Genomic DNA, 19648 nt, shown 5'->3' with positions numbered 1-19648 from the left:
TATCCACAATCTCAATACTTTTGTTCAACAGAATTTTTTGGAAATCAGGTGATTTTTTCCCCCTTAAATTTTAATTTGCAAAAAGAGCTGACACTTGATTTTGGTGTGTCAGATGAATTAAAGGTAGGTTGAAAAATGTATGACAATGTAAAGTAAATGTGTCTTGACTGTACAGATAGATGTAAGGACAAGCAGCCCATTATAATCGCTGAACACCATGGTTTTTATTTTGTTATTAATTGCTTTATGCAAACTATTAGGGTGTGTTAGCAAATACTTATTAACTCAGTGTCCATATATAAACATATATATATACATATATATATATATACATATATATATACACATATATACATGTACAGTTGTGGTCAAAAGTTTACATACACTTGTAAAGAACATAATGTCATGGCTCTCTTGAGTTTCAAATTATTTCTACAACTCTGATTTTTCTCTGATAGAGTGATTGGAACAGATACTTCTTTGTCACAAAAAACATTCATGAAGTTTGGTTCTTTCATGACTTTATTATGGGTTAACAGAAAAAGTGACAAAATCTGCTGGGTCAAAAATATACATACAGCAACATGAATTAGCAATTTTGGTGACTTAGAAAGTTGTGTCAATGAAATGAGCTTCATAGCATGGCCTCTTAACTTCTTGTGAGTGATTATGAGTGACTACAGCTGGTGACTTCTCTGAGGCCATTTAAATAGGGCTCATTGGATACAAACGCCCACAAACGCTACAATGGGAAAGTCAAAGGAGCTCAGCATGGATCTGAAAAAGCGAATCATTGACTTGAACAAGTCAGAAAAGTCACTTGGAGCCATTTCAAAGCAGCTGCAGGTCCCAAGAGCAACAGTGCAAACAATTGTTTGTAAGTATAAAGTGCATGGCACTGTTTTGTCACTGCCACGATCAGGAAGAAAACGCAAGCTATCACCTGCTGCTGAGAGAAAATTGGTCAGGAGGGTGAAGAGTCAACCGAGAACCACCAAAAAGCAGATCTGCCAAGAATTAGAAGCTGCTGGAACACAGGTGTCAGTGTCCACAGTCAAGCGTGTTTTGCATCTCCATGGACTGAGAGGCTGCCGTGCAAGAAGGAAGCCCTTGCTCCAAAAGCGGCACCTTAAGGCTCGACTGAAGTTTGCTGCTGATCACGTGGACAAAGATAAGACCTTCTGGAGGAAAGTTCTGTGGTCAGACGAAACAAAAATCGAGCTGTTTGGCCACAATGCCCAGCAATATGTTTGGAGGAGAAAAGGTGAGGCCTTTAACCCCAAGAACACCATGCCTACCGTCAAGCACGGTGGTGGTAGTATTATGCTGTGGGGCTGTTTTGCTGCCAATGGAACTGGTGCTTTACAGAGAGTAAATGGGATAATGAAGAAGGAGGATTACCTTCAAATTCTTCATGATAACCTAAAATCATCAGCCCGAAGGTTGGGTCTTGGGCGCAGTTGGGTGTTCCAACAGGACAATGACCCCAAACACACATCAAAAGTGGTAATGGAATGGCTAAATCAGGCTAGAATTAGGGTTTTAGAATGGCCTTCCCAAAGTCCTGACTTAAATCCCATTGAGAACATGTGGACAATGCTGAAGAAACAAGTCCATGTCAGAAAGCCATCAAATTTAACTGAACTGCACCAATTCTGTCAAGAGGAGTGGTCAAAGATTCAACGAGAAGCTTGCCAGAAGCTTGTGGATGGCTACCAAAAGCGCCTAATTGAAGTGAAAATGGCCAAGGGACATGTAACCAAATATTAGCACTGCTGTATGTATATTTTTGACCCAGCAGATTTGATCACTTTTTCTGTTAACCCATAATAAAGTCATGAAAGAACCAAACTTCATGAATGTTTTTTTGTGACAAAGAAGTATCTGTTCCAATCACTCTATCAGAGAAAAATCAGAGTTGTAGAAATAACTGGGAAACTCAAGAGAGCCATGACATTATGTTCTTTACAAGTGTATGTAAACTTTTGACCACAACTGTATATATATACATACATACATATATATATATATATACATATATATATATATATACATACACATATACATATATATATATACACATATATATATATATACACACACATATACATATATATATATACACACACATATACATATATATATATACACATATATATATACACATATATATATATACACACACATATATATATATATATACACACACATATATATATATATATACACATACATACATATACATACATATATATACATATACATACATATATATACATACATATATATATATGTATGTATTTTGTACAGCAGCCATTACCCCATCATTTATGACTTCACAGGACAACAATTTTGTTCAATAACTGTGGAATATATATATATATATATATATATATATATATATATAAATAAATAAATAAATAAAAGGTCGGTGGACTATCTTGAGTAGCCGGGTCACAGTTTCTGGAGAGAAACATTGCTGTTGTGTTTTTCACATGTATTTTTTTTTTTTTTGGCGCTTATTGAGCGCCATATAGTCCCATTAGATTAGAATGCAGCCCCGCCTGCTCCCTGTCACCCTGTGTGACTCCCTGGTCGCTGCTGTGGGGTCCCTTCCCTTCCTGGGCTCCACCATAACCCAGGACCTCAAGTGGGAGCAGAACATCAGCTCCAGTCCCGTCTGCAGTTGGGCTCATTAACAAAGCCCGGGACCCCCCCCACTGACATCCTCAGGACAATTACTGCACAACTCCACTCTTTAAATACACAGCTGTCACTTTAATGTCATACTCGTCTGAACATCTTAACTAACTTCTTGTTGGAGTGACAGCGGGTGTACGTCTACAAGAACAACAACAACAAAGAGAAGAGACACGTGTATCAGGACTGAACAACATTTTATTCTGTACTTTTCCAGAACTTCTGTACAATACCGACATTTTCTCAGACCTGGAAATGATCACTGCTGTCAGTAATCCAGGCTGTTTATAGAGCCACAGAAGAACCCCGCTGTAAGCACAAACACAACACAAACCCAAACAGGGACACCATCTCCTCACTCCCACGCCGGGGGGGAAAGCTCGACGCAATCGAGGTTTTGGCAATCACATGTACTCTGCTGGGAGAGCTTCTCGTACAGAACCATTCTAGAACATGACAAAACAAATAAAAAGGAATGCCCTACATAAGTAATCCATTCCAACGTAAAAACCTCTTGCCAGGTGGACCGGGGGTTTGGACAGGAAGCGCTTCTCTCCTTCATCCACACGGGCTGTGGAGAGCTAAACACTGGAGGACAACGGACGGCAGAAAGCGAACACGACAACGCAAGACAACATCTGTCCGACCCCCTGTTGAAAGGATTGTTAAAAAAGAAAAAAAGAAAAAAGCGTACGAGAATGGTGTTATGTGGAAGTTAGTCTGCCTTCGGACTGAGGCCTTATTTTTATTCCCTTTCTGGCGGAGAGGTTAACGTGAAACTTGATGGCCCTCGTGTATCAGCTAGCTTAGCTTAGCTTAGCTTAGCCTGACACCGTCTAAACGGTAACAATGTCCTTCTACCGGCACCGCTAATGCTCACTCATTAACACCTCATATCTTCTTCGTTTAATCAGCGCAACAACCAACATTTAAAAATAAAAATAAAAAAAAGCAGCTGATGGTTTTATCGGTGGAAAATGTCATTTGTACACTTTGTTGTGGTTACAGATTGAACAGAGGAGATATAGTGTGTTCATTAGTGAGCTTCGCAGGCGCTAGTATGTGGATTTAGTCACTTTCAGACTGCATCACGAAAGACTTGAATGGAAAATGATCATAAAACATGTTGGAGTATTTTTCTTATTATAATCTTCACAAAGGAACACCACTTTTTTCCAAAGCGTGAACGCAGGCGCCAGAAGTAAAAAGCTAACATTGGGCTATAAAGGGAACTACGCCACGGTCACATGACTGCGTCACCACCACTAAGCTAAAGGAGGACGAGTGTTCTCTTATTAGCTACCACCTGTTTTTAAGACGCACAACAGATTAAAAAAAAAATAATATCACGAGAGGGCTATTTATTGACGTGTTTCGTATCGTAGAACAATCTCACAGACCTTATTTCGGGCATTTTAAGAAAAAAAGCCCATTGACTTTGGGAGGAGGGAACAGGAAGTGCAAAAAAAAATGCTGACTCATTCCTAGGTTGTAGGAGGTCCTTCCTGCAGCTCTCTGTAGGCATACGGATTACTGGAGCATCGGTATTAAATCAAACCACGTAGAAAGCGATACTAAAGCGGTAAAAGGCTTGATTTACCTTTTGTGTATGCGAGCGTACGAAGCATTACAACGGACCCTCGTTCAGATGGAACGTTACTTTTGCCTCCATTCGTGTCCCCCCCCCCCCCCCCCCCCCAGAGCCCCGGGGCGGATGTAGCTAAATGTAGCGGCATGGTCCGGAATCACAAGAGCCGGCGACGGTAGGGTTTTCCAAATAACATGCTGCAGAAACGAAGCATTAGTTTCAGCACAACAGTGAGAGAACAGCACAACACAACGGGGGCATAAAGGTAGATGTCAATGAGAGCTGACATTCCTCTCTAACGCCTTCTTATCTGGTTAACGGGTTTACCGTCGAGCCAACAGCACGATTACAACTTTTTTTTGTACGATACACAGGAACTCTGCTGCTGATGTTTTAAGTCGTCCTCGCCCTCGGCTCTTCGTCCAACTACGTTCTGCTCCCTAAAAAGGTCCTTCGAAGAATTTAAAGAAGACGGGGCGACTTTAAAAAAGGAGAGCCTGCGTTCCCCCAGGATGTGGTCCCAGGACCCGGTCCCCATCAGACAGTCTTTCTGTGAAAGAAACTGACTGGGCTCGTGGGTCACGGTGGAGCAAACTCCTTTAGAACGACTCGAGCCACCGAACTTTTAACCTTTTATCTCAACATCTATCAGGCTGTTTGTTTTTTTTAATCAAACAGGACATTACATGACAGCTGGTTAGCTACACACGTAGCGCAAACACGCCGCTCCAGGTATTCACCGAGCATTTCACCAGCGGATGGTTTTCAAGAGAGGACTACGAATTCTCTCTCTCTGAAACGCAGACGCTCGATTCCAACTCGCTGAACTTCTCTGTGATTTCGCTCCTCCACTGCACACAAAACAAAAAGAAAAGAAAGAAAGAAAAAAGAAAAAGAAGAAGGTCCCTTTGTCCTTAAGTTCTTGGCCCGGCTCTGAGTCCAGCACTGTCCGGTGGGAGTCAGGGCTGGGAGCTGCCCTGGCTGTCGGGGTCCGTCCCCGTGGAGCTGGTGTCCGAGTCCGAATCCTCGTCGTTGTGCTCGTCCTCCGCCAGGCTCTTCTCGCGCACCCGCCTGTGGGTGGCGCCGAGGCGAGCCAGCAGGCCCTGGTAGTCGAAGCGGCCTCGCTTCTCCCCGAACGGGTCCTGGAGAGAAACCAGAGAATAACCAGAGAGGTGAGCCGAGTTTGGGCGCGCGAGTCCCTCAGAGGTAGAGCTTTTAATGGACGTTTTAAGCGTTCACCGCGTTCTCTGTCCGCGCTGAAACGAGCTAAACGGCTAATTTCCAAGCAGACGTTATTTGGATAAACTGACCACATATTGGGAATCTAAAAGGGCTACTTACTTGAATAAAGTCACTTATTAACCCTCTGGACTCCCAAAACCAGCCAGCGGGATGGAAAAGCATGTTTTCTTTAAACAATCACCAAAAACTACTGCGTTTATCACAGCCAGAAGCTGTAAACACTCATAATTGTCGAATTCCCTTGAACACATCACGCGCGACGAACGCATCCATCGGAAAACGGAACCGAAATTAGGCTTAAAATTATGATGTTTTATCGAAAACAGTTTTTCCATTTAAAATTCCGCCCCAAATAAACTGTCGACTTTAACCAGATCCTGTGAAAAACATTAAATTCGGAGCTCCTCAGCGCAGCTATGAAGCCACGACCGATTCAGCATCATCAGCACAAAGTACTTAAAGTTACTTATTGTCTGATCAACGCCGAGCTTTCAATTAAAAATGCTGGATAGTTCAATGAATAACAATTTATCATATTTAATTATATATATTTTGTGTCAGGTAAATGTATGAGTACAATGTTAAGTAAGTACACAGTGTACACTGCAGTACACTGTAAGTACACAGTAAGTAGTATACAGCTTTTTGATTTTTTTGCAAAAGACCCTTTTGTAAGTTATTTGTAACAGTTTTCATATCTTATCATAATGAAATGATATAGTGGTTTGGGGCTTTTTAATTAGTGCTGAGTTAAAAGATGTCCTTACACACATCCTGACAACTGATCGACAAATAGACAATTCAAAATATAGACGAGCATGGATTCAAAATTAATAACAAGAAATCGTCACCTGCATGTTCTGTCCCTGTAAATGCAGTCTCTCCTTACAGACGCCCTCGTAGAAATCGTAGTACTCTAGGAAGGACTTTTCCATCACACTCCTGAAAACACACACACACACACACACACACACACACACACACACACACACATGAGAGAGAGAGAATGATGAGGAAGTGAGGAGGACGGGATGAGAGAGAGAGAGAGAGAGAGAGAGAGAGAGAGAGAGAGAGAGAGAGAGAGAGAGAGAGAGAGAGAGAAAGAAAAAGAAAGAAAGAAAGAAAGAAAGAAAGAAAGAGAAGAAGAAGAAGAGGAGAAATGAAGCTTGGTTGAGTCTCACCACAGAGCTTCAGGACACGGGACTTTGCCCTCCAGCATGTCGCACACAGCCACCCTCATGGTTTCATGGCGGATGCACTCGTTGTAGTTCTTACTGTCCCCTGGGTGGCGCTCCTGAAAAACACACACACACACACACACACACACACACACACACACACACACACACCTTTATATAGAACCTTTAATCAAAGGACTTCATTATTGACATTATTCTACTCCAGAAATGTAACAATCCACATCACAACTTGTTCTCACTGCTGACACAGTCCTGTTAAAATTGAGAAAATTCCACAAACTTTTCGTTTGGTGCGCTGCGCTAGGTTTCGCTATCGGGTGCTAACGCTAAACTAGCATCGTGAACGGAAGCAGCCGAGCGTCACACGGCAGGACTTCTTATCAACAGAAAGTGGTGAAGCGTATCTGCGGCGCTCCCCCTGGTCCGAGCAGATTTTACATTGGAGCGGCTGGCAGTAGGTGGACAGATAAAGTCGGAGTGTCCCCGGGACGTCCGTTTTCCAGCAGCTGGGCTAACGTTAGCTAGAGTGAACGTCGCATCCCTCCACCATGTAGATCAGGTCCGCATATCATTTCACATAAAGGCCGTCAGACTGAAGTCCGTTGTGGGGAGAATGGGGCGAACTGTTTTACACTTATTCAATAACGTTACACTTCATTTTGAAGGTCACAGCAATTTTAATTAAATGTTAAATTGTTGACTCAATCTGACTCAGAGACACGTTTGTTTTTTTTCCTAACGGGAACATGATGAGTGTTGCTTTGATGCCTCCGTCTGCACTCAGCCTCTCCTCTTGTGTGTGAGTGTAGCCGTACATCAAAAAGTCACATCTGTCGGCCGTCTCCCCTGATCGGCGGCCTTTTTGAGGCAGCTGGCTCCCTGATACACACATTCTCGTACTTCTATCCTTGTGAGGACACACATATAATGCATGCCCTGGCCCATTACCCACAATTATATACGTTGCATCAGAGACACCTAGTGGTGTCGAATGTAGTTGCATTGTTGTTCTTGTATTTATCCCTCCTCTCTTGACGTAGTTGACTTCCGACTCTACTGAGAGCACATGCTGCAGTTCACTTGTACTACTTTATATCTCTACGATATATTCTCTGTGTTTTTGCTGTTTTAGTACAACATTTGTCTTATAATAGATAATCTTATAATAGATGCTAATCGCGGTTAGCATTACTTCATTAATGTTAAAAGTAGCGTAGCCGCTTACTCGTCAGGCAAGCCTCATGATAATGACTGCTTATTTCTCCTTGCATGATGGTTACCTGCTAAATTTAAGATTATGTATTCACCTATATATGGGCAGTTTGTGAGGCCATACTCTTAGGTTTCCACAAAGACAAAGAAAGATCCTCACTAGAAGCCCAACACTAAACTACGGATCCCAGGATCATCTGCTGAGCTTACCTGGAGAAAGAGCAGAGCACTAACCATCCCAACTAAAAGCCTGCACCCAACCCAGGACCTAACCGATCCCAACTGAAAGCTGCTTTTAGGAGCGTTTCACGTCAAGTCACTCACACGTCTCACAAAACAGATACATTCCATGATGGTGAATGTATCAATCCGTACTGACACCTATACTCCTGTTGCATTTGGTGAAGCGTAGACAGCTGTTTGAGTCACACAAATATCCCACTGTATGCGTGTTTGGAACCCATTAACCGTATCTACGGCGGTTGTGAGCTCGCCGGTTTAATCCCCTCACTCGCTACGCGGGAAATAAAAACAACGAGTCACTGAAAAGTACTAAAACAGGCACAGAGACAAGTACGCAGACAGACAGAGTACCTGTTCAAAGCCAGGTTCATTGTGATAGGGGTTCTCCGTCATCAGGGACTGGATGGAGATGAGGACAGATGAAATACTCTGGGCTGGGCTCCATGCTGGGCCTGTCCATGTCCTACACACACACACACACACACACACACACACACACACGGTACTTTAGAACTTTACGTAGTAAGACAGAAACACCAACTGTCTGCCACCATCCTAAACCGGTCCCTGTACAGACAAATGAGAGCTGAGCATGCGACTCACCCCAGGATGCTGAGGCAGACCTTGCCGTTGCGGTAGAAGTTGGGGTTGAAGCGGACGGTGTTGTGTCCGGTGGTGATGAGCTTGACCCGCGGCGGGTGGATGGGGTAGTCGGGGGGGCAGCGGAACAGGAAGAGGAAGAAGCCGCCCTCGTACGGCGTGTCGAACGGCCCCGTGATCAGGGCGTGGATCTGCAGAGGAGACGGGGGGACAGAAAGGAGACGGCTTAGAGCAGCGGGTCTCCGCCTTGTTTTGGGCCGGCGCTACGGATACCGGCACACAATACGATGGAACGAGTGGGTTCTACTGCATCCTGTGCGTCGCCGCCATGTAGACAGGCGGCAGATATCAGGCTGGAGTCTGCTCCATCTGTGCTGAAAGTGATCATCAAAGCGAGCTTCTCTTCGTTGAAGCATCCGCGGCTGCATGACACCACATCACAGCAGGCGCAGGTCTTCTTGTGTGTATTACTGTCACTTTCGGTTTTAATCATGTTAAAACAGAAAGTGACCCCAACCTAATAAACCAGAATTATGGTTGATGGTGTTTTTATTGCGGATCGCAAAAAAAGTTGTTCTCTTTGTGTGTGTGTGTGTGTGTGTGTGTGTGTGTGTGTGTGTGTGTGTGTTTACACTGCGGCGCTATCCAGAGTGCTGAATCTTTCATAAATAATAATCAGTGCTCTGTTAGTGCTACGATTAATAAATGCATTCTTTGATTTTTGAAACAGTAGCATCCTGATGGTCCCTCAAATTCAGATTTAATCACTCACACTATGGAGAGTGATTTGATTTCAAATTGTAATAACAGTATTATTAATAGGCTGGTATTTAAACCAAAACAGGCCATAAATCATGAATCATTGGGGGGGAAACCAAGCAATTCCATGTAACGTCGGACATTCAGCAAACCCCCACACGGCCCGAATGCACTGATCCCTTGTTTAATAGATCAGGCTCCTGAGAATCGCATCGTCAAATAGAACGATCCATTAATCAAAGTATCCACAGTGTACGAGTCCCGTGATCACAGCGGCTGAACTTTTCTCTGAAAACACTCTGTTATGTTGTTCATTCTGTACACATCTATTGTACGTCTGTCCATCCCGGGAGAGGGATCCCTCCTCTGTTGCTCTCCCTGAGGCTTCCTCAATTATTTCCCCAATTTGAGGGTCCATGGACAGAGGACCTCGCTTGCTGTACAGATTGTAAATGTTGCCTCACACGTAGTCACCTATGCGTTTGAGTTAGTTTGTCTCTACATGTTCGTTCATGAGTTCTTCTTCTTCCGGTTCTGCAGAGTAAAACCGACAAAGAAGTGTCTTAAACCCTGCATTCTCTCTAGTGTCCACCAGGGGGCGACTCCTCTGGTTGTATAGAAGTCTAGTCTAAAATGACTCTACTTCTCTCTTGATTTATTCCCTCAGTAAACATTGTAAACATGAGTTTATGGTCTCAATCTCTAGCTTCAAGTCTTCTTCAATACAGCATGATGTTCATTTAGTACATTATGGTCCATTTAGAGTCAAACACACCATAAAGCAGGGGATGCTTTAGGGGCGGGGCTTACTGTGATTGACAGGTCTCTACCATATCCGGCGTCTCTACGTCACTCCTCCGCATTCCAAATATGTTAACTCTCGTTCATTGGTTGCAAAAAACACAACATGGATACGGCAGTACTCAGTGTATTAAATAGATTAAACTAGACACAAGACACTTGAAAGGTGTAAACGGGGTCATGGCCTCGTCACGGGGCACCTGGCCTTGCTTTACCTTGGTCATGTCTTGAGGATCGGGGACGACAAACATCCCCGGCGGAGGTTCCTTGTAGATGGACATGATATCCCTGCAGAGACGGATGAGGTTTTAGAAAGGACACTAGAGACGGAGAGAATCTTACGAACAGCAGAGATCATTTCATTCAATATGCTTTATTGGCATGAATAAGGACAGTATTGACAAAGTGTCAAGTAGTGACTAGATTATTAAGAAAAAGAGCACGGCGCAATTCAAAAAGAAATAACCCATCCTGTGTGTCCCTGGCCTACCCACAACCGTGCTGTAAACATGGTTACGGGGACTATTTCTTCGGTAGAAAGTAGTTCCAGAGAGTATTATCTTCTGTACCAGGTAAACCCCAAACTATCTACTTGGCTAAACAACACATGGGGTAAGTAGAATATTGCAACAGTGAAAAATAATAAATAAATGAAATGCGTTTTCCATGGTTAAGCACACTAAAGTGATGATCTTTCTCAATCATATGTTCTGCATATTGTACGTATTCTTACGTTTCCGGTCATGTGTTAATAATAACCCATATCTTTCCAGTGATGGCAGAAAACTTTATGCAAAACTTTCACTTTCGATTTGCATCATTGGGATTTTAGGTCTGAACATAACCTGAAAATATACAACTGTGACTGTTTTCATCAGGCCCACCTCTTTATCCGCAGGATGCACTGCTGGGAAGCCTTCTCGTTGTCCCAGTCCGTGCTGAGGGTCGGGTCCCAGGAAGTGGCGTGGATGTGGGACAGAAGGTCCGCTCCTGCCACCCCGCCGAGCCCGAGCCCAACACCGGGGAGAACCGAGGAGGCGTGTAGAGACTGAGACACGGCCACGACGGACGGTGAGGAGCCGGGGGTGAATGTGTTGCCAAAACCGGCTGTGGTAGCGGGGACAGCGGACATGGGGGGCACCAGAGCGGTGAGGCCACTTTGCGCGGCCGCAGCGGGAGGAGGGGAGGCCGGGTTGGAGCTGGTGTGAGCACCGCTGGTTGCCGGGTGTCCCACCGGTAAAGAGTTGGCCAAAGTCGGCAGCAGCGAAGCTCCGCTACCCTGTCCGGTAACGCCTAAGCCATGGGCACCGCCGCTGGACTGCTCTCCGAAGCTGTCTGCCATGACTCGCGAGCTAACAAGCGTAGAGTGAAACCGTCGGTGTTGACTAATTTATAATGCTAGCTGTTAGCTGCATCGGGCAGCTGAGTGCGAAGTTACCTCTGCTTGTTTTTGTTGACCAGCGGGATCAGAGAGCAGGCGAGCGGGATTGAGGCGAGCTCAGAGGCGAGGCCAGAAAACACGGCATTTCTTCCCACGACATGGTGGCTACTTATCGTTAGCTTAACGTTATGTGTTTTCCTCGAGGCCTCCAAAAAAGTATGAAGTCGTCGGTAAAATGACCTCGTCCCCCTTCCGAAGACTTACGAAGCCGACTCGCTGTCCGGTTGTTATCGGCTTGAATCAATATGGTGTCCGAATATTTGGGTTTTGAATCGACCACATCCCCTCCACTCCATTACCTCAACGCAACTTCAGGATCTGATTTCTCACCAGTTAAGCTGCGCTGAAATGATACAAAACGGGACGTCCGGTGGGAACTTCAAAATAAAAGTCCTCTACGCATTTAAAAGTGGCACAATGAAAATTAAGCATTTCACTATTAAATAAAGTATTTACGGAGGGGAAAAAAAACGTTGAATCAATTTAAATTAAAGTTCAATTCAATTTAGGTTACACGGTTTTTATTTGTCATTGTACAACAAGGTTGCAGAACAAAATGTAGACTGTAGTCCCAATTTGCTACATAGGTAAAACAAATTTATTATATATGGAGGGTGGATGATGAATTAATTAATCACAGCCAGAGGAAATAAGCTGTTCTGAAGTCTGGTGGTTCCAGACAGCAGCAGGTGAGCAGGCTGTGGTGGATTTTGTCCTTTAATATCCCCTTAGCTCTTCTCAGGCTCCTCTTCTCACCAATGTCACTGATGCTCAGTAGTACCAATGATGTTCTGAGCAGTTTTAATCCCCCGCCGTGCACATCCCATATCAGTTTGTAGTCAGGATGCTTTCTATTGATCCTCTGTAAATGTCAAGAACTTGGCCTGCATCTTCGCCTCCTTTTTTCTAAAATCAACAATAAGCTCCTTGGTTTTACTGATGTTGTTCTTTAAAGGCACCGCTCTGAAGTCTCATTGTTTGTAACCCGGCCGATGACCATAGCGTCATCTGCCAACTTCACCACAGAGTTCTCTCCATGTTTGGGGTAGCAGTCGTGGGTGTGCGGCGTGAAGAGGAGTGGGCTGAGCACACGGCCCTGGGGGGCTCCGGTGTTCAACGCCAGACTGGAGGAGCTGTAACTTTTCCAGTCACTGTAAAGACCTGCACAATATTAAGTCCTAAACTAAACTTGTGAGCGACAGAATCTGGTATAACCACCAACACTGTAATAGAACTAGCTTTGTAGTGTAAATAATCAAAGCCTTAATTAAGTGCCAGTCAGGTTACATGACTCCACACGTGTGTTTTCATGGCATACAGAAGGAAGGAAACGCTTAAGCCAACTGTAATTTGTATCTAACATATAAAACATGTAAGAGGGGTCCTTCTAAAATCACCACAGGTCAAGACATGAAAGTACATTTGAAACTAGACCATTACATTTACATTTAGATAACTCTTTGACTTTTCTTCCAATGAAGCAGATTGTAACAAAAGTGACACTTCTGTTTGTGAGCCGATTCAATATGGAGTCATTGAAGCACATGATTTAAGGGACTTCCGTTTTGTCCGATATGTTAAGATGACTTTAATCGAAGATATTCGATCGTTCACATGCAGTGTGTTATACTGTTAAAAAGACAAGTGTATGCTTATCTATACATTTCTGTTAAACACTTCACCTGGTGGGCTAAAAATGAGTGTGGATGGCAATCAATTCATACTTTTCATGTTATGTTAGTGCAGCATATATAGATTCATTTCATGCATTTGAATAAGATAAGGTTTTAACCCTAAACTCACTGTTCACTTTAAACCCAGCTGCTCTGGTTAAGTCCACGTCACCGTTTCAATCCAGAGATTTCACTTCCTCCAGTTTCAACCTCCATGAATCAGATAATACCCATATGGAAATACCAGGGACATAGCAGCGGCCATTTTCTTCAGGATAGACCTAAAGTCTGTTTTCTTGCCACAGGCAATACAAATAATAAAAATTTAAAAAAAAACAATGCAGACTTTTTTTTTTTTTTTTTTTTTTTTAAGTTATCCCAACCATTTATTTTGGACAGATTTCAACCGAAGTGAGGTCTTACATAAAACTTTTGAAAAACAAAAATAAGCTTAGGAACAAACAAAACAGACGATTGGAGGTTGGTTAACCTCAGATGTGAATATTTTTTCCATTTATATATATAGATTTCCTTTTGGAATGGCCCACCAGCTCATTCAGAGTTACCGTTCTGGAACACCTCCCCCTCCCTCCCTCCCTCCCTCCATCCATCTCCAGATGGAAGGAGGAGAGGCAGGGAGAAGGGAAGGAGAAGTAGACTGGGAGGAGGAAGGGGCGAGTGATGGGGGCGGAGCCGTGGAAGCGTTATCCAAGTTTTACATGGCGAAGAGGATGAGGAACGCCACCATCAGACAGAAGAGACCCATAGCCTCAGACAGAGCGAAACCCAGGATGGCGTAGGAGAAGAGCTGCTGCTTCAGGGAGGGGTTCCTGGGGGGGGGGGGGGGGGGGGGGCAGGAGGAGCACGGTCAGACAAACAGCTGATTTAAATGGTACCTTCACAGCAGCAGCAACAAAATCAAAAAAAGGACAGGCATCCGTGAAACAGTCTCGACACGAAGCTTCAAGAGTTCAAAATATTGTCGACCCAAAAATGTCAGAGTGAGAGGTTTGTATGCCAACACCGCATCGAAAAATCACTCTGCAGTTCCAAGATTAAACGAGCTAAAGCGGCGTTTTGATGAAACCAACAGCGGGTCGTGGGATTAATACAGAGGCCTTCACATGACTGCGTTTTGAGGCAAAATGGAGGGTGAACTGACCAGCAGAGAGAAGGTCACGCAGTTCAACTGCGGCCACACCAGCGTTGGCGTTCTCTCCATTTTGGTTTGCTTCCATGTTTACAATTTGATAAGATCCATCTGCAAGGTAAACGTGCATCTAGAGCCAGCAGCCGGCTAAGTTAGCTTAGCATAAACATTGTACAGACAGGATACATATTAGTGACCTTTAGAGGCGTTGGTGGCTGATTTTGATTCCTTTGGACCGAGCCCGGCTAACACTTTCCCCAGTTTTGAGTCTGTATGCTAAGCTAAGCTAAGCTAAGCATTTAATGTACAGTCACGTGTGTCAAAAGACAGAAGCGTTTAGAGACTGACTCTCGTCAATCAGAAGATTGATACATAACTTCGTATTAATATTGTTAGGTTATCACCAATGTTGTTACATTGGAGATCTCCGCCTACCGATCATCTGGGGATTTATAAATGCAAGATTCTGAGGGAATGAAACCTGCGTCCGCGAGTCACATTCTGGCGAATGATTATTCATATTTCCTAAACGTTGAACAGCAGCAGCGAGTGAACGTCTGCGTTTGTCTTTTAGCACGTTAGCGGAGCAGCAGCAGCAGTTCCATGGATGTAGTTCTGGTCTACAAGCACATGACTCCTGCATGGCACCGCCCCAAAATGAGGGCCAGCATCTTCAGGTGAATTTAATAAAAATAAAATCCAGTCGTCAGCTGTGTGGCTTGAAGGACTCTAAAAAGGTCCGTCAGAGTCTGGCTCTCAAACAACCGTTCCAAACACAGATAACTTGATATCAGAGATCGTCACGGCTGTAAACACCGAGCAGCACCCCAGGGCGCCGCGGGTAAAATCCTCCACTTGGCCAACTAGTTACAACTTTACCTGGCGTAGCCGATGATGAGGCTGCCGAACACCGTTCCGATTCCAGCTCCTGAGCCGGCCACACCCACTGTGGCGGCGCCGGCGCCGATGAACTTGGCGGCGGTGTCGATGTCCCGGGAGACGGCGCTGGTCTGGAAGGACCGGCTCAGGACTGCAGACCGGCTGACTGGCAGCAGGGCCTGGAGAGGAGGGAACGCAGACACAGCTGCAGTAAATACCAGTAACAACCAACACCACTCTTTTAATGGCGCTCATGCATTTCATTTAGAAATGCCCCGATTGCGGTTTTGCTGCCGATGAGCCATACCGGTCGTTTCCTGTTTAGTTACAGCCACTGGTATACGGGGCTCAAGATGAACTCTTCTTCACCATCATCAGGAACATCCCAGAATTTAAACCAGTCTAAAGTGGTCATTTGCATAAAAACGCACAATTTAAATGATTAGGAAATAAATAATTGTATTACTATTTTAATATCAAATATGTCTTATAGGCTGTTTAGAGCTAGTGCTAAGTTAAGATTACATTTTAAACGCGTTATAATTCACCTTCGCCCAACACTCATTTTTACTGAGTGGAGCTTGAACGCAGCATAATGCAATTTGGGTGAAATGACACAATATCCAGCGACATGTTTTTCCTCTACACTGAGGTAGCTGTCCCTATACGAGGCCAAACACTGCACTATATCCAGATGTATATCAACATTGTAATACAGGCGATTAGCCATCGACTCATACGCCCCAGTGTTTGCCAGGTGTCAGAGTGCGGGACGACTGAAGGCGAGAGGACTGACCTGCTGCTCCACTGTGGCCTCAGGTCTGTTGAAGAGGGAGACCGAGACGGGCCGGGCGAGGACTCTGGACCCCCCACGCAGCTACAGGCAGACAAAACTACATTAGCACCGCTTCAACAGAGAGTCACTTAAGCATCCAGTGCAGAGACCAAAACACACGAGACCAGTGCCAACATCTGAACATTTCACTTCAAGTTAAACTAGTAAACGATGGCATTTTTGGAAAAAAGATCAGCTGCAAAGTAAGGCACTGACATGGTTTAACACTGCAGCCTTTTGTCAGTACATGACACAAGATGTCAAAGACTAGGAGTTGATGATAAACTATCACATTCAATACATATAGTAAAACACAAACAGTGTCATTTAAGTGGAAACGTATGACACGGAGCTTTAGCACACTGGATTCTGTTAAAATGGTTAACAGCAAACAAAACAGTACTTCACATATGACAAAATCATCACACTTGATCAATAAAATTAGAGCAAAATACACACTGTTGCAGCATAACATTTTGGGTAATGCAGGCACACACACACACACACACACACACACACACACACACACACACACACACACACACACACACACACACACACACACACACACACACACACACACACACACACACACACACACACACACACACACACACACACACACACACACACTAGAGATTTCACCCTTTCTACCGCGGCACCTTTAATCTCTCTGGTAGCTCATAGCAGGAGGAGTTGTGCAAAGCAGTGAGCCGGACTGATCGAAAAGCATTTCAGTATCCATTAAGCTCACCCACAGAACTACTCAACCCAACCCTGGAGACGTTCTGCATGTAAATGTGGAACTTTGCCCTCCACATCACCTCCACGACTGAGACGACCTACATGCCGACGGGTCAGCTGACGTGGAAACGCCACCAACTGTGCGACCGTTATGAAGCGCAAACTACCGTGTCCTTGACAACAGACCGAGGATGAGCCAAAAGCTCATGCAGCCACAGAACTGAATGTGCTGTAGGGATCTGTAGTCATGCAACCGACATTTAGGTTTCCACACTTGTTGTTCTAGCTTCACAAGACAAACGCTGCACTACGGTTAAAAGCTTCACCATTAACTGCCGATGCTCACATCAGTACTTTTTACACATTTTAAGCAAAGTAATGCTACAGCTGACGTACCACAGCAGGAGAGGTGACGAACTTGGCGCAGGCATACATGGCTGGGAGCTGGAGAGAGAGAGAGGGAGAGAGAGAGAAAGAACAGTTTAAAGTCAGTGTTCTCATGCACTTGGTGTATCAAGCGGCAGATTCAAGATCGACTGGTTTAAGGCCGTTTCAGAGCCACCGAAAGCTGTCAGGGGTCGAGGGGAGAGACGAGTTGCATGTACAGCTTACGTGATAAAATTGACGGTCTGCAATTCTTGGTGAGCGTCTTCTTAATGAAAAGATGCGAGCGATAAATCCACCTACTTCCCAAATACACAGGGATTCCTAGTTTGACCTAGCAAAGTCTGGAAGAAGTGGGATTCACTAGCGGGCTTCAGCTCCGTGCCACAGCTGACCTGACAGTTCTGACAGCTTGAGAAGGTTCACAGCTCAGGGTCAACGTACACACCGTCACCGCTGCATGCAAGTCTTCCAGGTGAAATAAATCCGTTGCAATCGCTGGAGGGGATATCTTTGCAAAAAAAAAAAAAAAAAAAAAGGTCAAGTCTAGCAACAAGTGGATCGAGGAAAAGCAGTCCTGGTCCGCTTTGCCAGAGAGGCTAATCCAAACGCACCGTCTACCTGAATAGGATCAACTCTAGATAAACCGCTAAATGTCCACACATGCTGCAGAATGAATGGCTTTAACGCTCCCCAAATGCAAGACGCCATTAGCTGAAACCTCGAGGACATTTCTGCTGGGAAAGTTGTGCTGCAACATGTGGGCAAACAGCAGCATTTTACAACAAACAAAAAAACCGCCATTACGATTCTCTTCTCCTAAGTCCAAGGTTAGCTCGCGTGAATGAGTCACCTTTTCATAGCCCCAGTTTGGTTGACAGTCCGCGTAGAAAGAAGAGGGAGGTTAGCACAGGAGCTAAGCTAAGCTGCTAAGCTAACCAGTCTGCAGACTTGAAGGTCAAAAAAAGAGCCACAGACGGTCACATTGGGCCTAGAAAGCAGACACGGTGCACTCCCCCGTTACAACGAACCGTAACCGCGCTGTAGTGCAATGGCAAGGGGCGACGTGACGCCACGGGTCCCCCACGGGGATGTCCTTGTAGCGGTGGATTGATTCAGAGCACGGTAGGCCCACAGTGTCAGACATTTTACATTCAAGCTAGTGTAGTGAACGGCCGCGCTGAGGGTGTGTGACCCGCTGCTCGCACCGGCAGTAACATTGCAACGAGCAACAGCGGCTGTCCGAAACGAACGGCTCGCGTTACTGCTGCTCCATTACCTGTCGCGTAGGTAAACCAAGAGCACACGCACTAACGGCCTCTGAAGTCATTTCTAGCAACCGATTCATTGAATGGCCGACCTAGCTTGCCAGCTACCGAATGTTAGCAATGGCAGCTAGCTTCACAAGCATTTGCCGAGGACACACACGGTGACGTTTAAAAGGCGAGACAAGAATGCATCAACAACACGGGGCAAAGTGAGCGTGTATTCAGTGTAGGAGATATGAAAGGCAGACATTACCGGTTTGTTACGGCTTTCGGAGGGTCCGGGATTAGCGGCTTTCGCACACAGTGGCAGTCAGTGAATGTAGGACGAGACAAACTGTCACCTTGTACTTTATAAGATCAGCGTCTACGTCCTAAGCGCCCATTGGTTAACGCCAACCCTCCTTTATTCATAATTGGCTCATCACCATGTGATATCCGTCACTCCAGCCAACAGGATAGAGCGTTATTTAAGTACAATGTTTTTGATTGGTCAGGAGGTTCTTAAGGGCGGGACTAAAGGAACTTTCATTAATTCTATTGGATAGGGTTGCCGGGAATGACGAGTTTACGAGGGAGGGGAGCAGCCGTATAGCGGATGTAGCAAGGGGGCAACCATAGAGCAACCTTTTTACGCACATCCAGTGTCCTATGTACCAATTGGTTGGTCTGTGGGAAGTCCCGCCATTTTATCAGGTCCCCACATTGTCAGAAGTGTGTCCTTAAAGTCAGAAATGGGTTTGCATTGAACACTATCAACACAGGTATGTAACACATTAAGAACACATTGCTTTGTTGTAAAAAAAAAAGAAGTATTTTGCCAACCTATATGTCCACAATTAGCCATGTCTGACAACATGTAATAATTACTAATCAAAACACACATTACAAAAACAAAATTCTGTTACACCTAAAGACCCCATTTCATTTTAA

At 44.7% G+C, this 19648-nt stretch overlaps 2 protein-coding genes across 3 annotated transcripts; both read right to left on the bottom strand.

Annotated features, from left to right (window-relative positions):
- Positions 1–2880: 2880 nt before the first annotated feature.
- ube2z (ubiquitin-conjugating enzyme E2Z) lies at positions 2881–11783 on the bottom strand. The gene is made up of 7 exons (XM_068731519.1): positions 11229–11783; positions 10560–10632; positions 8788–8975; positions 8536–8647; positions 6712–6824; positions 6382–6472; positions 2881–5430 (listed from the first exon to the last, which is right to left on the bottom strand). The coding sequence occupies exons 1-7, from the start codon at positions 11684–11686 to the stop codon at positions 5248–5250; spliced, it is 1218 nt and encodes a 405-aa protein (XP_068587620.1). The 5' UTR covers positions 11687–11783; the 3' UTR covers positions 2881–5247.
- A 506-nt stretch (positions 11784–12289) lies between these two features.
- Positions 12290–19075, bottom strand: atp5mc1 (ATP synthase membrane subunit c locus 1). 2 transcript variants are annotated; one of them, XM_068731493.1, is made up of 6 exons: positions 18972–19055; positions 17679–17961; positions 17463–17510; positions 16284–16364; positions 15488–15666; positions 12290–14288 (listed from the first exon to the last, which is right to left on the bottom strand). In XM_068731493.1, exons 3-6 carry the CDS (start codon positions 17499–17501, stop codon positions 14174–14176), a joined length of 414 nt encoding a protein of 137 aa, XP_068587594.1. In that variant the 5' UTR covers positions 17502–17510; positions 17679–17961; positions 18972–19055; the 3' UTR covers positions 12290–14173. The 2 variants fall into 2 exon arrangements, with proteins under 2 accessions (XP_068587594.1, XP_068587593.1); XM_068731492.1 differs by lacking the exon at positions 17679–17961 and having other exon boundaries at positions 18972–19075.
- Between the last annotated feature and the right edge of the window lie 573 nt (positions 19076–19648).

This window comes from Cebidichthys violaceus, unplaced genomic scaffold, assembly GCF_023349555.1.
Source record: "Cebidichthys violaceus isolate CVI_PGR_0920_01 unplaced genomic scaffold, fCebVio1.0.p SCAF_52, whole genome shotgun sequence".
Lineage (NCBI taxonomy): Eukaryota > Metazoa > Chordata > Actinopteri > Perciformes > Stichaeidae > Cebidichthys > Cebidichthys violaceus.
The sequence above is the reverse complement of the archived record's forward strand: the minus strand, read 5'-3'. Positions and strand labels throughout refer to the sequence as shown.